Source organism: Puma concolor, chromosome B4 (assembly GCF_028749965.1).
Source record: "Puma concolor isolate L17-30 chromosome B4, mPumCon1.1.hap2, whole genome shotgun sequence".
In the NCBI taxonomy this organism is placed as follows: Eukaryota; Metazoa; Chordata; class Mammalia; order Carnivora; family Felidae; genus Puma; species Puma concolor.
This window is the reverse complement of record NC_141673.1, coordinates 91474619-91496966: the sequence shown is the minus strand read 5'-3', so window position 1 is coordinate 91496966 and position 22348 is coordinate 91474619. Positions and strand designations below refer to the sequence as shown.

General features: G+C 35.6%; 1 protein-coding gene and 1 pseudogene across 5 annotated transcripts in view; both read left to right on the top strand.

Moving 5' to 3' along the window:
* Positions 1-22348, top strand: part of PIK3C2G (phosphatidylinositol-4-phosphate 3-kinase catalytic subunit type 2 gamma) — a 539869-nt gene that overhangs the window by 276958 nt on the left and 240563 nt on the right. For 4 of the 5 annotated variants that reach the window (XM_086713962.1, XM_086713961.1, XM_086713958.1 and 1 more), the window contains 4 exons: positions 3760-3793; positions 8887-9082; positions 11803-11925; positions 18595-18726. In XM_086713962.1, the coding sequence (XP_086570088.1) occupies positions 3760-3793; positions 8887-9082; positions 11803-11925; positions 18595-18726 (485 nt within the window). The remainder of the gene's footprint in view (positions 1-3759; positions 3794-8886; positions 9083-11802; positions 11926-18594; positions 18727-22348) is intronic. The other variant, XM_086713960.1, reaches the window with a different exon arrangement.
* Positions 6065-8193, top strand: LOC147579295 (serine/threonine-protein phosphatase PGAM5, mitochondrial pseudogene; annotated as a pseudogene).

Sequence of the window (22348 nt, the reverse complement as noted above, 5' to 3'; positions counted from 1 at the left end):
TAATATCCATGGTCTTCAGAAAAGACAACAAGGTAAAAAATTTGAAGTGATCACATTTAATCTAGTCATATTTTTCTATTCTGTGTTAGAGTGGGAAGATTGCACATAGTTGCCAAAAGCCTATCATCAGTATGTTGTGAAAATAAATATTTTGATGAACTCAAAAACTTAAGAATTATATGATGCTAAGCAGGACATTTCAAGGATATCCTTTCTGAGATAACAAGGTAGTGAGAGTTAACTTTCAACAAGCAACTAATTTCTCTTACAGTATCACATTTGGGAGACATTATAAGCACCTAGAGCTGGCAATAAAATACAAAGAGTTTAGGGTCATGCAAATATGATTTGAACTCAATATCTACCAGTTTTTAGCTGAACATCCTTCGGAAAATTAATTCATATCTCTGAGTTTCAGCTTTCCTCACTGCATAAATAAATAAACAAACAAACAAACAAACAAACAAACAGCAGAATCTACAGGGTTCCTGTGTTACAAATAATGTTAATAAAGGTCCAAATGATAGTGTTTCTTGCATAAGTCATTATTATTACTGAAGGTAGTAGGAATGGTGCTGGTGGTACTTTTTGAGATTCCTCCCCATATAGCCAACATGAAGGTTTTAATTCACACAAGCACCACGTAGGTCATTTTCTCACGACTATTGATTATAGCCAGCATCATGACAAATGTGAACCTTTGCCAGAGGAGGAGACCACATGCATGAATGTGAACACATGTCTCTCCATCTGCTAAGACCACTTGGTTGTGCTTCCATGTTTATGTTCGGCTCTCAGTGAATCAATACAAACAAATAACTGATCAAAGAATGAGGAAAATCTCATTTTAGGATAAAGCACTTCAAATGCCGTTAAAAATATTACAAGATACAAAAGCTTTATCTTAAAACATTCATTTTTGAAAACTCCCTAAAAGAACAAAAATGGCAATTTTCTCAGAAATGTCAAATTTTCAATATAGCTGAAGCCAAAAGAATGCTTCAAAGAGAAAGTGAATCCTAGGAAAACTGAATAATTATAATTCTTATGAAAAGTTCATAATCACATTTCACCTATCTTATATACTTATGAGCACTAACTTATATGTGATTACTGACACATAGAAATAAACAGTTGACAATTACCAGTTTTATTTCATATATGTCAATGGGAAAAACAGACAGTTTAAAACCCTTAATAAACAGATTCTAGGGGTGCCTGGGTGGCTCAGTTAAGCATCTAATTCGATCTCAGCTCAGGTCTTGATCTCAAGGTCTTGAGTTCAAGCCCTGAGCTCGGCTCCATCCTGGGCATGGAACCTACTTTAAAAATAAATAAATAAAAAGAAAATAAACAGATTCTACTTATTTTGAGCACACTTTAAAAGTTCACTTATTCTACATCACCTTCATTCAAACATGTTCACCATCCTAATCGAAGAGCCCACCTATATAAGAATGCTAGCACAAACAGTAAGTACATATTTTCAGAATTTGTGCAGTAACCAACTGCAGTTAACAATGCCAAAGTACCTCAGTCTGTCTAACCACCATGAACCTAAGATTAAAAAAATACTGAGAAAAATGAATCTTCTGCCAACAAACTCAAATTTGAAAAGCTTTCCTTTCCCTTGGCTGCCTTTTTTGGTCAACTTGCAAGAGACTATTTCCTGCCATACAGAGAAGTAATGAGGTATTTATTAAATGTAAGTTTTGGCAAGATGATGAATTATATCACAAATGCAGTTATACTCTTATTCAGCACTGGAAACAATTTTCCATCCTTCAAAATTCTATTCCAGAATCTCACATAATATATTTCCATTACATGTTCATACAATAAATGAAACACAAAGAGAAAAATACGGTCTTACACATTGTGCTGTAGGTGGATGTCATGGTGATTTTAAAATACAAGTTTATATTTCTGAATAAATTGAATTCTAGTTAAGTCAGGCTAACATCTTTAATGGTCTCATCCACATGGGTGAGGTGAAGATCTTATGTGCAATTGTTAAGCCTAGTGGTTTAAACTACACTCAGATGAAATATTGTACTTAAGAGAAATGCTTCTGAAAAGGTTCACGTGAACAATGCTTTTAAGTGAAAAAGCTATACATAAATTTAATTAAATTTTAAACATGATACAAGTGTTTTCTTTCAAAAGGAATATTGTAGCAAGTTCTTGATTACAAAAAAAAAAAAAAAACACCACGATTATCCTTTGTTTGAGAAATTGGGCTTTAAAAACAAACTTAAAGCAAAATTTTTAAAAATGTAGTGCCAATTAAAATGGATTTGACATATTAGAAAATTATGTTTGCTTTCGGACTGAAACCTCAGTTTTGTGAATCTGTGTATCTCTATATATAGTTTTCATGATAATGAAGTTATAACCAGTGAATCCTAAACCACTAAAGTAATTCTAGGTCTCTACAAACACAAATAAACAAACAAGCAAATAAATAATAAAACCATACTAATGAATATGAACTAAAATGACAAAAAATATAATTTCAGATAGTACTGTTTTATTTAGAATATGGTCACAAGTGTTTTACTGTCAGTTTCTTTAAATCTCCTAAAAATAAAGAAATGAGGGGCGCCTGGGTGGCGCAGTCGGTTAAGCGTCCGACTTCAGCCAGGTCACGATCTCACGGTCCGTGAGTTCGAGCCCCGCGTCAGGCTCTGGGCTGATGGCTCAGAGCCTGGAGCCTGTTTCCGATTCTGTGTCTCCCTCTCTCTCTGCCCCTCCCCCGTTCATGCTCTGTCTCTCTCTGTCCCAAAAATAAATAAACGTTGAAAAAAAAAATTAAAAAAAATAAAAATAAAAAAAAAAATAAAGAAATGAAACTATATCATAAATCTGTATGATTCTGCCCACTTGATTTTTTTTTTAAGTTTATTTATTTATTTTGAGAAAGAGAGAGCATGAGCAGGGGAGGGGCAGAGAAAGAGAGGGGGAAAGAATCCCAGGAGAGGGGGCTCAAACCCATGAACCGTGAGATCATGACCTGAGACAAAGTCTGACCCTTAACCAACTGAGCCACCCAGGTGCCCTTGATTTTGCCCACTTCCATCCAGCCCTCTTTGCATAGCAGCCCAAAGCTTGCAACTGAACTAATAATAAGAACTGCTAATAATAAGAACTGGACATACTACACAGAAAGAATTAAAATGCACTTATTTCAAAAACTTATTTACTGCTGGGGAAGGAACTGAGTTTAGCCAATATATATAGAACTGTTCTAATAACACTAAACAGGCTTGGGGTGCCTGAGTGACTCAGTCGGTTGAGCGTCGGCTTCCGCTCAGGTCATGATCTCATGGTTTGTGAGTTCAAGCCCTGCGTTGGGCTCTGTGCTGACAGCTCAGAGCCTGAAGCCTGTTTTGGATTCTGTGTCTCCCTCTCTCTCTGCTCCTCCCCTGCTCGTGCTCTGTCTCTCTTTCTCAAAAATAAATAAACATTAAAAAAAATTTTTTTAAAAAAACACTAAACAGGCTGAATTTATTCTAAATTTTTTTCAGTCAAAAAACCTAGATTGTTTATTAAAACATTCAGAATGCTTTCCTTTTACTTTATAATTTAGCTTCCTTCTGTTTATTAAGCAACATTGATACATGATAACAATAAATATTTTGTCTTTTTATGATGCAAGAGAAATTTCAGTGTTTAGATCTGGATATAATCAGTTTGGTTGTTTTGTGAATTTGTTTTCTAAATAACTATTCTGTCTTTGCACTTATTTTTCTTTTTCAGAATTTTCATCAAAATTCAGAGACTTCAGCAAAAGGTAAAACATACATGTACCAACATTTAAGAAACAGTTACAGAAACAAAAATAATTTAATTCTTTTCAATTTTTTATCCAAATATTATGGTAGCACATGCACACAAACATTTTTTGAGGCATAAGTGTTTTGCTAAGCTGTTTTTACTGATGGAAATGATTATTCTGCAAGTGAATAAAAATCAACACTCTAAACTTTTAGCCTGACATTTTTAAGAAATGGGAAAAGTCAAGAGGTCTATAAAAAAGAAAGGAATACTGAAAATATTTTTATAACCATTCCAAGAACTATAAAATTTTATTTAGCTACTTATATTTTGATGTAAGAAGAGTCTAAAAAATAGCAGATGTCTTTCTTCAAAGTCACTAATTTCAAATTTAAATTAAAATAGTATTTGAAAGACCAATCTAACATAATATGTAGGAGGATTAGATCCTGGAATAATTAGTGTTCACAGAGGCTCCGAGCCTATAAAACTGCAAGCCACAGGAGAACTTTGCCTCTACAGAAAACAGTGGATATGTAATAGTGTGGTATAGAGCAAAGGATCTGGCTTTTGGAATCTGGTTAATTTCAACTCTGCCACTTTTTGACTCTGTGATCTTAGGGAATTAAATTCTTTGATTCCCCAATATGCATAGCAGACATGATAGTTACTTAATGTGCAGGGTGTGGTCAGAGTTGTTCTTGCTTGCACAGGCAAGTGGTATTTGGCGTATGAACCCTGCGAGTATCTTCAAGGAAACAGACTCACATACAAACGATAACCCCAACCTGTCCTCCATTCCCTTAATCATTTTTAGGAGAAAGTAATGTGCGGAGGGATATCCTCTCTACTCTAATTACCACCACTCAAAAGAAGACATTCAATTACATTTGAAGAGCTCCCCCCTTCACATCACCGAGAAATATGGGACGGCAGAGGGCATGGAGAAAAAACAAACACACACACAAACAAAGTGTACTGGCGCAAAAATCCCTGTTCCAGGCATTCATAACTCCAGAACATCATTAAGGAAGGGAAAGGATGGACGCCCCCTAACAATATCACTAACACAGAGTCCAATACGATGAAGAGAGAACAAGCTGGAGGTTATGTCAGATGGAATTGGCCCTCTCTTCCTTTCTTCTAGGAATGTTGGAATAAAATCCCTTCATTCCATAGTCCTAAGGGCTTGGGATATAAGATCCCAGAGAACTGTGTAGGAATGTTCACAAAGACTTCTATTCAATGCTAAATCATCACAGATTCTAATTAATGCATCTTATGTTTTTAAACTTTAAGTTTATTTATTTATTTTAAGAAAGAGACAGAGAGAGTGCATGAGGAGGGGAGGGACAGAGAGAGAGAGAGAGAAAGAGAGAGAATCCCAAGCAGGCTCTTCACTGCCAGTGCAGAGCCCTGCGTGGGGCTTCAACTCACAAGCCATGAGATCATGACCTGAGCCAAAACCAAGAGTCAAATGCTTAACTGACTGAGAAACCCAAATGCCCCTAATTAATAAATTTTAATCAAATATATAGTCACTATTTCTCAATTTATGACACTATATTCCCAGAGTAAAATCAGGTGTGATAAATGTTATTACTCCATATTTCACCACTAACCCCACTATCTTGAGTCCCTAGTACATTTCTGATGATATGTGAAATGGACTCTTCATCCAGAGTTCTGGAAGAAAAGCATAATGCATAAGCACACATCTCTATACTACCTCAAAGAAGCAAATTATAACCAAGAACTGTATTTCTGCAGAAAAAGTCAAGAGTAGAGTTTGAGTAAATACCCAGATAATTAAGATTTCCCAAAATACATGCTGGGGCTTGAATTGATAAGATCTCTGACCCAACTTTATGATTTATTTTAGATGTGTATTCATTTGCACAAGGTTGGGAATTATTAACAAGAAGTTTATACTTCCTGATTCAGAGTACCAACAGCACAATGTGGGGACTGGGTAACATGTTTCTATAAATTTATAGTTCCCTGCCTCCTGTTGGTCAGGAGAATCCCTGTGGGTCGGCCTCAAGAATTTGAGTCCTCTTTAAAAACGATTTTTATGCTGCTTTACTCTTCTGTTTTATTAACTGCTACTGCTGATTTCTCTGAGAATTTTAATTAGGGCTTATTTCATGCTGCTCATTCCCTCAGACTGATTTCAACAAAGGGCACCATTTTAAGTAAAATGTGGCCATCTTATAAATTTTGTACAAACTTACGAATAACCAAGTGAATAATAGCATGTGTTGAGCAACAAAAATATGTTTTCATTATGGACAGAGCTTCTGAGGGACAGGATGGGGTTCGAAGAAGCTCCCTGCTTGAAAGTGGCATGATTTTTGAGTACCAAATTGTCTGGTATTGGAACACTGCAGACTGATGGAGGAAAAAGCTGGCTCTTTTATTTTCTTTTCAAAACAACTAGAAACTACAAGCAATTTATGCTTCAGAAACAACTTGACGAGGAAGTGCATGCGTTTGAATAAATACCAGTACTGTGTGACTTGACTTGGCACACATCAAATCAAATCAAAATCACTGCCCATTTTAACAACATAATTTCAAAGGACGCGCTTACTTGTTCTCTCGGTGACTTCTCAGCGGCAGATCTCGGCCGCCGGGCCCTTCTCCCTGGAGTTTGGAGCACCCAGCGCAAGCCCAGAGCCTAGCCGAGCAGCCGCCACAGTGGGCGGGGCCACGTGCCGCAGGGGTGTCTGGGACTCCACCTGGTACTGGGAGAACCACAGACCCTGCTTAACATCCGGAAGAGGAGCCTGAAGTCTGCAGGAGAACTGATGCCCAGGCTGGACCATTACAAAGGCAAGGCCATGCGGCACATCTTCCTCATCAGGCAATCCCAGTACCGGGTGGACGCCTCTTCTGATTGCACTACCGACTCTCCTAGGTCGCAGACAGGCTAGGCTGACTGGTGTTCCGACTTGTAAACTTGGGATTGAAACTTAATAAAATCGACCTTTCCTCCATGACCCACGCGATAGAAACCACTGACATCATCAGCAAACACGTGCCAGGGGTTTGCTAAGTCAGCACAGACCTGCTGAGTGAGGGAAGGCGCCCATATCTAGCTGAACGAGCTGAATCGGCCCAAGTCGCACTGGAAGCCCGAGACTGAGGGTATTAGGAAGACAGAGCCGGAAGGGAAGTGGCTTACTAAATTGCATCCACCTGGCAGACGCCAGGCAGCAGAATGGTTCTGAAATCTGCCATGCCACCTTTTGCAACCTGATGTGTCCGGCGCCAGAGTTCTTTCAGAAGGCTGGCTCCGCCTCTCCCTCAACAACCGCAGCATTATCCAGCTGGTGGTCTGGTCTAGTTGCAGAGTAGCGCTCAGGGCCCTCAGGGACACAGGGTTCAGGCCTCCTGATAAGATCTAACACTCCTGAGGAGGGCCTCGAGGCCCCGCTCTCCTCAGTGCTGTACCCAGCTGGATGTGGGTGTCACCAAAGAACACAGATTCCCTCTCTGGCGTCCCTCCACAAGTTAAGCTGCAGTTCATTTCATTTCTCCAGGACGACGTGGCTGAAAAGTAGAAATATCCAAAGTGTGGCATTTCAGTACTTTTCTTCTGGCCCGGGAAGGGAAAGAATAACATTCAGATCAGATTAGGCTGATTTCTTTTTCAATAGTTTTCTGCCTTAAGCTGTTCAACCAGAATAAATTTATAGGATTTAAGGAGGCCTGTTTCGGGGATGAGACTGAAGCCTGGCAGATTCACACCGAGGAGCTCTTTGACCATTACCGTAGGTAGCTGTGCCACCTGCCTGGAGGCCCCTTCAGCAAAGCCCATCATGCATGAGGGACTCTGAGGAGGGCACCAGAGCTTCCATTCACAACTTACTTCCCTTCATACATTCTTTTCATTTCCTAAACCCTTTATCACTTAAATATTTGTTAAAGATTTTCTTGATTTGGGTTAAAAGATGATAATTTTTGAGCTTTTATATTTGAGTTTATTCTTCATTTAACTTTTGAAACACTATCATAGTTGAGTATTAAAACAAAAACAATTGCAAATGAGTGAAGTATATTCCTTCACTCATTCACTACTGCATATAAAATGTCGGTAGTTAGTGTTATTTAGTGGCCCCATGAAGAGGTCTGACACTGAACACCACCCCTAGGATAATGTTCATCATCCTCAAAAACTTCACCATTGTAATGACGCTATCTTTCCTGATTTTGATCAAAGTCCACTACCTGTACTACCTGGTCCATTTCATCAGTCTCTTCCACTTCCTTCCTCTCAGGTAGGAATTTTATTGGGAGTTTATTAGGAGAGAGAAATCCAGGAAAGTTTACCTTAAATTCCATGATTAGGTGACCCTTTCCATATGGTCTATGAAATTGGCATGCCTTCATTTAGTACACACTTAACAGCTATTAGCCCCTATACTTAGTCATTTTTTTTTTCTCATTTTTTTTTCCTTTGTGACAAGTCACTTTTAGGAATAATCAATAAACTCCGTTTAAACAACTAATAGTAAAACTTAAGTAAGGCTTCAATTTTGAAGAGATTTAGTAAGCATCATAAATCTTTCATTTCAAGCTTATTTCAGATCTCAGCCAGGTACTTTCACTGTTCTCCTTTTACAATAGCACAATGTATATGATTAGTGTTAAGTTAATGGTAAACATAATAGCATAGTCAAATTTATTATGATTAATTTTTAGATAGTATTTGTTTGAAGTACTTCTAAGCCACGTAGAAAACATGTTCCTTGTCTGAAAGTTAATTCTTAACAATCATAAACTAGAATAAAAAAATATTTCAAATTAAAGAATGCCAAATTAATAATCCAAAACTCTGATCTATGATAAAAGGCCATGATTCCAAGATTTTTGCAACTGAAGATATGAAAGCTTATTGATTATCTACACAACTATCAACTAATTCAGGCTGCATAGAGAGGCACAGATGGCTAATTGGTGTCAGTTGGTAGATGGTCATTTTAATTAAATTTTATTTAAAAGTTATCATAAGAAATTTCAAAGCTGTAATTGATGGCTTATAATGAGTATGGCCCTTCACAGATGACCTGATTTCTATCCTTCCCCCCCTCTCCCCCACCTTAGGCTTGATAGAGAAAGTGACAACTGAACTCTCCAGGGCCATCTACCAGCTAATCAGTGTCTATTGCCGCAGCTTTTATGCAGATTTCCAGCCTCTAAATATACCTGATGACATTTCCTATGTAAATCCTGGACTCCATTCCCACCTGAGCTTCACAGTGTATGCAGTTCACAACATTCCAGAGACTTGGGTGCACAGGTGAGTGGTGGTGAGTTTTTCACAAAACTTTTAGTTAATATTTACATGGCTTCTAATTAGAGTATAATTTGTCTTGTTCTTATTTGCAGGAGCAAATATTTTATAAGATTTTGAAATGTAACCAGTGTAAATTTATCTTAATTCTTAAAACCATTTTTAAAAACTTCATTACCAAATGTGCATTCCTTTTCCCTCAAGTCTTCTCCCATTCTCCATATTAAAAATAGCTGCATATTGTCAGTATATCATTATAGAAACAGAAAATTCTCAACCTACTTTATGTAATTGCCCTAATTTTTTTTTTAATGTTTGAGTTTAAAAGACCAATGCTAATTAACAGAACAGAGGGATAGCACACACAGGGAAAAGTACTTAATAGAAAAAAAAAATCACTCTGATACCCATCAAGTTGTGAGTGGTAAATGTTTTGTGAAATTAGTACCTTGATAAAGTGGGAATTAGCCAAGAGTAATTTGAGTTACATTGGAAATTAACCACAATTATGCCTGGAACATTGCTAGATTTTAGGTTGGCTCTATTATGTAGTATTTTCTTTAATAACATGATTAGATTCATATTATGATCATTATTTTATTTTAAATGCTTATTTATTTATTTTTGAGAGAGAGAGAAAGAGAGAGAGAGAATTGGGGGGAAGGGGGAGTGCAGAAAGAGAGGGAGACAGAGAATCTCAAGAAGGCTGAGTGCTGTCAACGCAAAGCTGGATGTGGGGCTTGAACCCATGAACCGTGAGATCATGGCCCCAGACAAAACCAAGAGTCCGATGCTCAACCAGGCACCCTTATAATCATTATTTTAAATGCCTTATGGATTAAATCTATAGTAGAATGTGTATTAAATCAATTAAAGTTGGGGCGCCTGGGTGGCGCAGTCGGTTAAGCGTCCGACTTCAGCCAGGTCACGATCTCGCGGTCCATGAGTTCGAGCCCCGCGTCGGGCTCTCGGCTGATGGCTCGGAGCCTGGAGCCTGTTTCCGATTCTGTGTCTCCCTCTCTCTCTGCCCCTCCCCCGTTCATGCTCTGTCTCTCTCTGTCCCAAAAATAAAAATAAAAATAAAACGTTGAAAAAAAATTAAAAAAAAAAATAAATCAATTAAAGTTGATAAAAGAATAGTAACTTATAAATGGATTTATTGTACCCACTGCATTTAGCATCTCAAAGAAAAGCTGAAACCTTTCCAATAAATAGACAAAAGAAAATGCTATCTGTATTTTTGAAAATAACTGAACTGTACACATATTTATAAAGTTAATTAGAAAGAAAAATTGGCTTTTGTATGTAAAAAACATTACCTATCTACACATACACATATTTCTTTAAATCCATGGGATGATTCTTTTATGCCTTTTTCTCAATTTTTTGAAAATTTAAAGGTCTGATGTATAATATAATAAATATAATAAAATAAATTTCTTACATTTTTTAGCCATTAGCAAATACTTATCAATTTTAACTAACATGGAAAAACTAGCCAGATAAATACTGATAACACTATATGCACAGAGCCTGCATTTACATATGGTGTGACAGTTTTGTTTGTTTTTTTGTTCCATTATTTTTCTATTGTCTGCTTTATTTCTGCTCTAATCTTTATTATTTTCTTCCTTCTTTTAACTTTGGACGTAGTTTGTTCCTCTTTTTCCAGTTCCTTACATATAAAGTTAGCTTGTTTATTTTTGATATTTCTTCTTTTCATGTAAGTATTTACTGCTATAAACTTCTCTCTTAGTACTGCTTTTGCTGCATCCCATAAATTTTAGTATAGTGTGTTCATTTTCATTTGTATCAGTATTTTTTCTAATTTCCCATTTGATTTGTTTTATGCATTGATTGTTCAAAAATTGGAGACATTTTGCTTCTTTCTTAAGAAACTCATATTTTTTGTTCCCCCTAGTGTCTGTTTGTGGTACGACAAGTTTGCCAGTGCAGCTGTAAGCTCCCCAGCTCTTTTTGGTTCTCAGCTGCTCCCTGCCAGGTCCCATCTGTGCTATGAGTTAGGTAAGACAGAAACCAGTCTCTCAGGCCACCACCCAAAACACTGAAACATTGGACTCACACTCCGACTCTTTTTCTCCCTAGGAAGAATCCAGAAGTTTGGATGTTCTCCTCTTCATTTTCCAATGAAGAGGGAGAAAAGACAGGGGCAAGTGAATTTGTGCTAGTTCAAATTAGATTTGGTTTAGGCATTTAGATTTAGGCAGGACAGAAACTAGTTCCTTGGATAGCCCCCTAAAAAGTCTGAATGCTGGACATATGTTCCAGTTTTCTCTTTCCCACCCCAGGGAGAAGCTGGGAGTTAGGTTTCCTCCTGATCACACTACACTCTACTAGGGGAGGAGTTCTGGAAAAGCAGTGCCACAAATTTTCCTACTGATTTCTATGTGACTGGTTTGGACTTGCCTGGAGTGCAGGACACTCTTGTTTCTAAATTTCTCACAAAGGGAATTGATCCATGTATTGCTGAATTGGTGTTTCCATGAGGGAAGGAGGGTCTAGGGCTTCTTGTTGTACCACCTTGCTGATGTCACCCAACATGAATTTTTAAAGTAATTTTTGAGGTATACTTTATACAAGCAAATATAACTTTTCCATTTGACTTTTAACTATAAAAATAATTGATCCATATAGAAAACTGGTTTCTTTATAGTCTTCAGCTTATTGAATCAATTTTTTAAATTTTTATTTATTTTTTTTTTTAGCTATAAAACATTTTCTTTTTCCTGTTGGCTTACATATGCTGGAAAGAAGTTGTGCCAAGTGAGAAGCTACAGAAATATTCCAGTCAAAAAATTATTCTTTTTCTTGGTCAACTGGAATGAAATGTAAGTTTAATCTTTATTTTGGCAGGATCATTTATCTAATAAGGATCAGGGATTCTTTTTTCTCTTTTTTTTAAACTGAAAGATGTGATTTTTTAAAGATATTACCAGTTGATGTGATTCAGTGATGTGATAAATATGCTCATTCTCGTAGATAACTGAGTGCACAATTCAACAGGTTAAAAAAATCCATTTAGAAACCTAGACAAGTATCCAATTTACATCAACGAATTGATCACAAAGGGAAATTGGAGAAAGCAGAATTATTAATCATTCACACACTATGGATATAAGAGATACCCTCTATTTGGGGCTGAGGGAAATAGATTCTAGATATAACAAAGAAGAAAGAAAATACCTAATAACATATGTAATCTCCATTTTCCCATGAGAGCCAATTATAAATGTATTTAAACAATCACGTTTTTTGATAATAATTATGCCTTGTGTAAACTACCATCTAGTTTTGGGAGACTGGCACCTACTTTCTCATTTAATGGAGACATGTTAAAACGCTAAGAAAAAAGCACCATCTTGACACAATCCATGCCTTCCTGCTCCCTTGTATCCCCTCCCTCCTCCTCAAGTCCTTACGTTACTCAGAATCTCAGGAGACTCAGGCCCTGGCTATGGCTATTTCATGATTACTTCTGCTTTATTTCATGATTGCTTTTCCTTGCTGTTCCTATGACATTATTCCACTAGCTTTCAGTCATTTCTCTGGCGTCTCCAATGCTGCCCTTACAATCAATTTTCTTCCTACCTCAAATAGAAAAAAAACTCCCAACCCACTATCCCTCAGCCTTTTCACAAGATCTGGCTTGGGAGATGATTTGACTCCTCAATACTGTGCTTTTTCTCAGAGAAATATGTGTCAAAATTTCTAAGACTCCAAGGATGTTGTTAGATAGTGCCATTTATCCCAATCTTAGTGTTACTACAATCAATGGAGACATGACATTTGGCCTTCAATTTTTAAATACTCCATGGTTCCTTCTATGCTAAAGCAATTCCTCCTTCCTCTAGGACTATGACAACATTTATCTTCCTTTCTTTGGTTAGGTTCTTAATTCTTTTGACCAAAGACCTGTTCTTTAATTACAAAATCCTCTTCTATTGCACAAAATGAATTCTGCTTATACAATTCTTCAATGGCTCCCTAGTTCTTACAAAATAAAATACAAATCCTTTAGCACAACATACAAGGCTCCCAGTGGTTTGGCCCCTGCCTATCTCTGCACCTTTATCTTTGGAGTTAGCCCCACTCCCTGCCCCTGTACCCAGTCATTCTGCATCTGATTTATTTATCCTAACTCTAAACTGAGAAATCATGTCTCTGCTAGGGGTCCTCCATCTATCAAGAGCACAGTGCCTTTACTGCCCACCTGTCCTTCAAGACACTCTTTTACCTTCCCTATAAACTCTTTTTTATATCATTGGAAATAATTGGCCACTTTTTCTTTTGTTGGTTGATGTGAACCTCAATCTACTCCTACTGAATGTGTTTGCTTATATTTCTGTTTGATTTTGCCAAATGAAAAAAAGATCTTTTGTTTTTGGTATTTTATTTTACTCTATTTTTAAAATTTTCCATTCTGTTCCTGGCAACACAAGCAGCATTATATAGAGTAAGAGTTCAGTGTTTATGGACAAGCAAATGAATTTCATGTAACAAGTGATTCTTTAAAAATGTTATTAATTAGCTCAATGACTAAAATTATTTTTCTGACTTAATTAAAACTTATTCCTAACTATTTCAAAAAATCAGATTAATTTTCAGCTGATAGATATGTGCTATCATTTAAACAATTCAAGAAAACACCTACTAATTCTAAAGTCAATTTAAAAAATCCCCCTCCCAAACCCCAAATAAATTGAAAATCATTAGTGTTGTTGGAATAACTACACTGATATATTTTTCTTCTGTTCCTTCGAGGCTGTATATGTACTATCTTTCCTGTAAGTTTTTGATTCCCCCAATAGAATTAGTGACCTCAACCTAGAATTATTTTCATTTGATTTCATTTCCATTAAAAATGGAATTAAAAATTACCATTTTTCTAGGTGCTTGTAGCATTCTTTATGTATTTTAACATGTATCTATTATACTATAATTGATTATACACTCCATTACTAGGCTGTACACTTAAGGACAGAAAATTTGTTATTTAATAATGTATGACATAGATTTGACACATTTAATCATCATAGTATATCCAAAATGTATTATCTCATCTTAACAACAAAAATACGAAACAGGTATTGTCATCCTTTTTAAAAGATCAGTGTTTTGAGGGTTGTGAAGCATAATTAACTTCTCCTAGTTCCCACAACCAGTAAACGTCAGAACTAGTGCTCAGATCTACTCTCACTCCAAAGCTGATGTTTTTACTGTGATTTCTATACTATTTCTTAAAACATATAAAATCCTTGGCAGAGTATTTATATTCTATAGATAGTCCTCACATCTTAGATTTAAAAAAAGCTCCATTCTCCTACCAGCAGCTACCCTGTGTTTTTCCTCTGCTTTATAGCAAAACCCTTCCAAAGAGTTGTGTATATTCACTTTTTTCATTTTTTCCCCTCTGCTCTAAAATATACTCCAGTTAGGCTTTCATCACTCTGTTTCACTGAAATTGCCCATTAGAGTCACTAGTGACCTGCATAGTTAAATCTAATGTTGGTTTCTCAGTCTTCATCTTACATCCTCTATTTAGGAGTATTTGGCACTGTTGCTCTCACCTTCCATCTTGAAATATGCTCTCCACTTGGCTCCCATATTCTTTTCGCTCTCCTCCTCCTGCACAGGACATTACTTCTCTATCTTCCTCTTTTCCCAGACTGATCATGATCTTAGCACTTACACCTCTTTTCTGTTGTGTCTAAACTTACTCCTTTAGTTTTCTTTTACCATCACATATCCTTAAATGCATCTATATGCCAAAAACTCCAAAAGTTATATCACCAACCAGGCATCAGTCACAAACTCCACATTTATACACTCAACATTTCTGAAGCAATACTGTAAACCTTACATTCCAAACTTGTTCTATCCTTGGATAGCCACCTTGGATGATCCTTTTCAGTTCCAGTTGTTCAGATCACATCCTTAACCTGAATCTCCCGCTCTCAGGAAATCCTACAGGCTCTCTCCTCAAAATATTTCCAGACTATTACTTTTCATAACTTTCATTGGTATAGGCCCCCATTCTCTCTCTCCTGAATTACCAGTGTTTTATAATGGTCTCCCTACTTCTCTTGCACCTCGATAGTCCTTCTCACACAGTGGCTAAAGTGACTTATTTTAAAAGGTAAGTCAGGCTATGCTTCTGATTCTGTGTCTCCCTCTCTCTCTGCCCCTCCCCCACTCATGCTCTGTCTCTCTCTGTCTCAGAAATAAATAAACATAAAAAAAATTAAAAAATAATGTGATTCAGGCTATGTTATTCTTCTCCTTAAAAATACTGAAACGGCTCCCAGTTTCATTCAGACAAAAATCAAAGTCCTTACAATGGTTTATTGTTATATATGTGTTAAAAGGAGAGTTCTAAACATTCTTACTTCATTAAATCTCCCATTTTTATCAAGAGAAACTTACTCTGATCTTAGGAAAACTATCTCATATGGAAGAAAAAAATGTTTCAGAAAAAATTTAGTGTTTATTCATTTTTCAACAGTAGAGTAAGGCAAATATATGGTTAAATCTATGCCAGCTACTTGCATAAAAAGAAGCAATCCAACTTTACTTGTTGAATTGTCTCTTAAAGTATTTTTCTAACTTTTTTGTATAAAAGTTCACTCCTTTAATTTTTCAATAGCTATATAGAAGTTAAAAAAAAAAGATTTCTTAGTGAGTATGAGATTATTCAGGCTTTAAAGATCCATATGTATGCAAGAAATGAATAAATAACTATTTAGAGAGCATGTATTCTTACCCTAGAAGAATTTATTTTTATTAATAAAAATGACAAAATGGAAATTGACAGTAACTATCCACTGTAACTGATTGAATTTTTGTCATTCTTGATATGAAAGCTCACTAACAAGTGAAGTTATACATGAGGAAGCCAGACTCAATGAGAAAAAGAACACTCCAGATTATGTGAGGAATAAAGTGAAATTATTATATCTTCCATTCTAGCACAGAAATATGAAAACTGAATAGAAAATCAATTACAAGTAAAAGAGAGCACATTCAAGAAATTACTGTGCATTCCATAGGGTCATCAACATTTTATGTTGAGTTTCAGAGCTTCTTTTAAGCTGAGAAGTATGTCCACAATATCTTAGGTGGATATTTTGGGTATAAAAGAATATGAAAGAAAATGAAGATTTTTAAATATATAAATGTGAAACAAATTAATTTTTTAATAATCTAAACTTTGCTAATCTTGGAAAATAGATTTTATTCACCATAGTCTTTCCTTTATTCACCTTTCCTACTTTTAACTAGAATTAATTTCATCTGTCTACAATGGCTAATATAAATTATTACATTATTGGTTGAATAATGAATGTATTGCTGATATATAACCAACAATTGCCACCTACTGTGTTATACAATGTTTGATCCATTTTGTGGATAAGGAAAAATGAGGCTTGTTAGTCATAGAGCAAATATTTGAATGCAGATATATCTAGATTCAAATTTCTGACTTGTTCTCTCCACTCATAGCTTACATATTGAAATCTGAGTTATTAATTCAATTATATCACACCTTAAACTGCACATAGTATTTACCCTTACCCCAATTTCCTGTTTCTTTTATATTTCTGTATCAGTTGAAGTTATCCACTATAACATAATCTACAAGTCTAGAATTCATCTTTAATTCTTCATTGTCCTATTCCAGTAATATGCTCACTCTAATATTAGTTATTAAATTTACCTCTATAATACCCCTTCTGTCTTCCTTATTATTAGCTGCTTTATTACACCCTGGATCTGGGACTCTTTATCACTAGGAATAGCGTGTTGGGAACATGGATGTGTACCTCCTCAAAACCAGTATGGTCACTAGGCTGAATTAACTCCTCATTTTTTCTTAGACTGAATACTGCCCAGCCACTCAAAAAAGGGGGTCACAAATGTGTTATTTGACATCTTGAGTAAGGACTTCTCCTTAGCATCCAGATTAGACAGCCAAATCCTAGTGTGAGAAAAAGCTCAATATTACCTGAGGTCTCAACTGGGCCAGCCTCAGTCAGCACTTTCCAATTGAACATTGGCTTTGGTCATCATCAGTATTTTAACAATTACCTACTGCTTAAGAAATTGATGTCAAAATTCAACTGGGAATCACAAGAAATGTGAATTTTTTTTCATATTCCTCATACCTAATACCATCAGATATCATACAATACCAACTGTCCCATTTGCTCTGTCACTTTTCTCTTTCTTTTCCCATCCCTTGGGGAATCAGTTGCCATGATCTTCCCCTATCTGCTAACCTCTGTTTTAGTTTTTCCATATCTTCCTAGCATTCTCATCTTCTAGTAAACACATTGCCCCATCTAAGCCATTTGAAAACTATATTTTTCATTTCCTCATCTCATAAATAGATCTTTCCTAAATGCCATACTTCTCTTGAGATTCTTATAGTAGAACCTGATCATTTCTATGGAATCAAGATGATTCCAGAAAAGAAAGAAAGGTACCCCTCTCCCTGCCCACCATTAGAGACTTCAGATCATACTCTCAACTTTCTGTCAAAGCTTCTTCTTCTTAAACACTTACACCACCCAGGTGCACTCCTTTCAGTCTTTATAGTATCATATGTAACCTTTTAGACATTCTCTTTTATATATTGATGGATTCAGTGTCTGAATCCAAGTTTTTCTCACCATTAACAATCCTGTCTTTACCCTTGGCCCCCTTTTTTGCCCAAAATATGCAATCCATCCAGGGTCTGTATTTGAAGTTCCTTCCCTTTGACTTAACCAGAAATTGGTATGTCCATTACATTTTAGCAATCATCTCCCAAATGCCTGGGATTTCATCATTACCCAGAATGGTTCACATTGAAAATTGTGAGCAATTCTGTATATTTTTAGCTGTCTTTTTCAAATATTCTCTTTTACCATGAGGAAAAAGCTCAAACCCCCTTGCCTGGCATATGGAGTTCTTAGGCATTCAGGCAACTATCTACCTTTTCAATTATAGTCTCTATAACTTCCCCAACCAACTTGACCACATCGCTTGCTCTAGCCACAATGAACCACTCACCGTTTCTCAGCTACACTTAATCTTTCCATGCATAGATGACCTTGTTTTTGTACTTTTCTCTTCCTGGAATATTCTTTTCCAAATCTCAATATGATTATAGCAAATTTATGCTTTAAGACTTGTTTCAAGTTATTTCCTCTCTCCCCCCCATTCCCTAAAACAGTATTAGTCTGTGTTTACAAAGAGTAAATGCTTGGCATTGTAATTTTTGAAAATAAGATTGCATCTCAAAATTATAATTAAAGCAAACCACATTTATTGAATAACCAATCTTACATTATTTTATGTGTTTCTGCTATATTTCCATTTTTATAAGATCAAACACAAAAGTTCAAAAGGGTCCCTCAATTCAAATAGTTAATTTTATCACACACCATTATATTACAAGGAAATATCTATGAAAAATCTTTGTAACTAGGTAATCTACTTCTTTCTTTTATTTTTAGGATCAATTTTCCTCTTGAAATAAAGTCACTTCCAAGGGAATCCATGCTCACTATAAGATTGTTTGGAATTATCTGTACAACCAATAATGCCAATTTACTGGCCTGGACTTGTCTTCCATTGTTTCCAAAAGAGTAAGTATATCATTTGTGATAAATAAAGCTCTCATCTCAATAAACCCCCCTTAGAAATGAACATTTTGCAATATATGGCATAATGAGAAAATCAAGAAGACATTTTATTCTAAAATTGAGGTAGATCAATATAAGTCATGACTATTAAAAGTGGAACTGAAAAGCAAAACTGTAAAAATGGATTTAGAAACAAGCCTCATGCTCAACTTGTCAACTGGGTCATTTATAATAAAAAAAAGTATTGGCATGACCAATCTAAATTGCTTTTCCTTCTCTGACCAGCCAGTTTCTCTGAAATTAGTTATTCAAAATGACTTAGATCAATATCGTCACTTAGAAACAATGTGAGTCATGGAATTCTGGCTGAAGTAAAATTATACAATGTAACTGGTTTGCTGATCCTTTATTGCCAAGACAAAAATATTTGATAGCTTTAAGGTAAAATTTTTCAGAAAAATAAGCCAACTATGAGTTTAGATATTCTATCAGAACTGGTCATTGCAAAATTAACGTTGACTTAACTATAAGGATTTGGAGCAATTAATACTTAGAATGTTTGACAAAGTCAATTACATGGTTTTCTATGCTATTAAGGAAAAAATATTTCAAATAAATCAGCTTAGTCAGTTTTCATGTGGCAGGACTTGCTTTAGAATTGATTTATAAAATACAATATCTTTAAAAGCCTAGAATGTATATTGCTTTTTTAATATTGTTATAATGTTCATATATATATATATATATATATATATATATATATATATATACACATATAATGTAATAATAGAGTAATATAAATAATATAAAATGCTAAGGAAATTGTTCATCAGTTTTTTTGTTCCCAAATTTGGTCATTATAATAATTTATCATCAAAGCAACCCTGATAAATCTTTAAGATCATCTTTGTTGGATTAATTCTGATCTGGTGTGTGTGTGTTGCTCTCTTATTTATTTTCATGCAAGAGTCCATTTCCACAAATATGTTTCTTTTATTTTTTTTCTTTTCTTTTTTTCTCTCTCTCCCTCTCTTTTTTTTTTTTTTCTCAGAGAGAGAGAATGAGTTTGTACCCATGCACATGGGGTAAGGGCAGAAGGAGAAGGAGAGAGAGAATCTCTACCCTGGGCTTGGAGCCTGACATGAGGCTCCATATCACGGTTGATCTGAATCAAAATCAAGAGTCTAATGCTCAACTGACTAAGCCACCCAGGCGCCCCCACAAATGTTTCTTGAGGACAAGTAATGTATTTATCTTTATAGTATCTATCACCCAATATGGTACCTCTTATAAATAGGAAATCGGTAGAGGTTTGTTTACTAGATTGAACTGGAAAAAATCAAACTCTATAGGAGATTTAAAAAGAAATAACATTTCCAAAGACTATAAGAAATAGTTTAGCCCTAGGGCGTCTGGCTGGCTCAGTCAGTGGAGCATACAGCTCTCCATCTCTGTTTTATAGGTTCGAACCCCAAATTGAATGTAGAGATTACTTAAAAATAAAAATAAAATCTTTAAAAAAATAAAGAAATGGTTTAGCCCTAAAAGGAATACCTACTGCTACTAGCAAATATTTCAAAAATCTGATTGGTGGGCTAAGAACTTTCATTACTTTCGCACTAGAAGCAGCTATGCAAGTGCCCTTCCTTCTCTTGAGTGAGTTTCTTTAAAGTTTCAACTGCTGAATTTGTAACATCCAGCATATTTGTAGAGTAATATTTCTAGCTATTCACTGAAAAAAAAATCAGTCCATTTTATTCCTGTCCATCATCTAATACACTACTTTGCACATAACAATCAATAAATATTAAATATATAAGAAGTTTGGAATATATGTCTTTCAAACTAATCTTCAAGGCTTTTTTTCTATATGGTTATGATAGTAAATTACTGCCTCCATGTTGTTTTGTCATGTATCACTTATTATTAGTAAACATTTTTTGTAAATGCTCATCTTTAACTAATGCCATCTGGGACTGATACTTGGTGGTGTTTTCCTAAAGGAAAGTGTTGAAAATGTGGATGATGAGACATCACATCAGAAAACAAAACTTACTTCAAAGAGCGCTTTGATAAGCATTTGTAAATAAATTTCTGAAAGATCATTTCTCATGAAAATCAGAAAATCTGCTTCTCTTCTATGCTAAACAATTTGAAGAAATCCAGATCTTTTCAAGACATCAACAATCCATCATGTGGGGCAATTGGGGAAATGTGATGACTCCCACTGTGTTCATTGCTCTGAGTGACAGAGATTCTAACCCAATTTATTCGATGCACATATTTCCAGAGTACAGCAAATAGGCCACTTAATTTCATTTTCTTTCACAGAATGACCCCTGCCCATAAACATTTCATATTGAATCTGTCATTTATTACAGTTTGAATTGCCCATAGCTAGCCATGTGGAGTTGTATTGAGCACTTATATCTTTATTTTTTCCAACCTACCCACAATCTGAAAATATGCAGAATTAAAAGCTTCCTGCCTCTTTGTGGTTTCTAGAAGTGGTTTTCAAAAGAACCAATGGTGATTTAACTCAGATATATCAGTTATGGCTGCATCAGGACTGTCTACAAATACAAATAAATTTTAACATTTTGAAGCACACAAATTCACCTTCAGGTCTATAAAAAATAACCAAAGTACAAAGGTAAAATTTTGTCCACAGAAGTTTTATAGTCCTTTCTTTTGCAGACAGAACTTCCATTACATTTATATTCACAATGCTTCCACACTGCAATAAGAAAGTGTTTTTCTCACCTCAACAATTTCTGTGAGCTACCTTCCCTACTTAAATTCAAAACAAATTTGTGGTAGTTACTTAGCATTTCTAAATTGTGGTCAACTCCTTCAACACAGAAATCCTCCACACTGATTGAACAATAGAATCTCCTGGGGAGATTTTACAATAAATCCAAAAACCAAGTGCTCCCAAATATTCTGATTTAATTGGTCTGCACTAGGGCTCAGGCATCAGTATTCTCAAAGCTTTTCAGGTGTATTAAAACCCAGAAAAATTAGGATATTTTTCGATTTTTGAAAGAGAGCCAAAATAAATCTTAATTTCAAAACAACTTGATTTCCTTAGATTTTTGCTTGAGTAGACAACTCTGACCCCACTGTGTCTTATCATTTCAGATATATCCTCAAAATCAAATATAAAAAAGTTGTGGATAAGAATTCCTTATTGTCTGTTCTTCCTGTCCAAGAGAGGCCCTCGGTGTTCAAATAGTCCAAATCCCTCGTTTACAGATGAAGGTCTCTATGATAAAGGAAGGTTAAGGGACTTTTTATAGGTCACCAGTCTACTTAAGAATTGAACAAGAACAAGAAGGCAGGGCTGACTTCTCTTCACAGGTTTTACTACCTTAAACTGCCTCCCTTCCTGCCCTTAGGTGTCACACCTTGCTCCATGAATGCACTGTGACATTCTCACCAACATACAAGAAGCTCCTGCCTCAGCTTTGCCTGTGGTCTGCTTTGGGACATGAAACCTATTAGACCTAGGATTAGCAGAATCCCAAAGAGTTTTATAACATCAGATCCTATGAACAGGCTGGCTGCTCGGATCTGGAGTTTTTTCTATTCTTGGTTCCAGAATGCCAGGCCATGGATGCACATA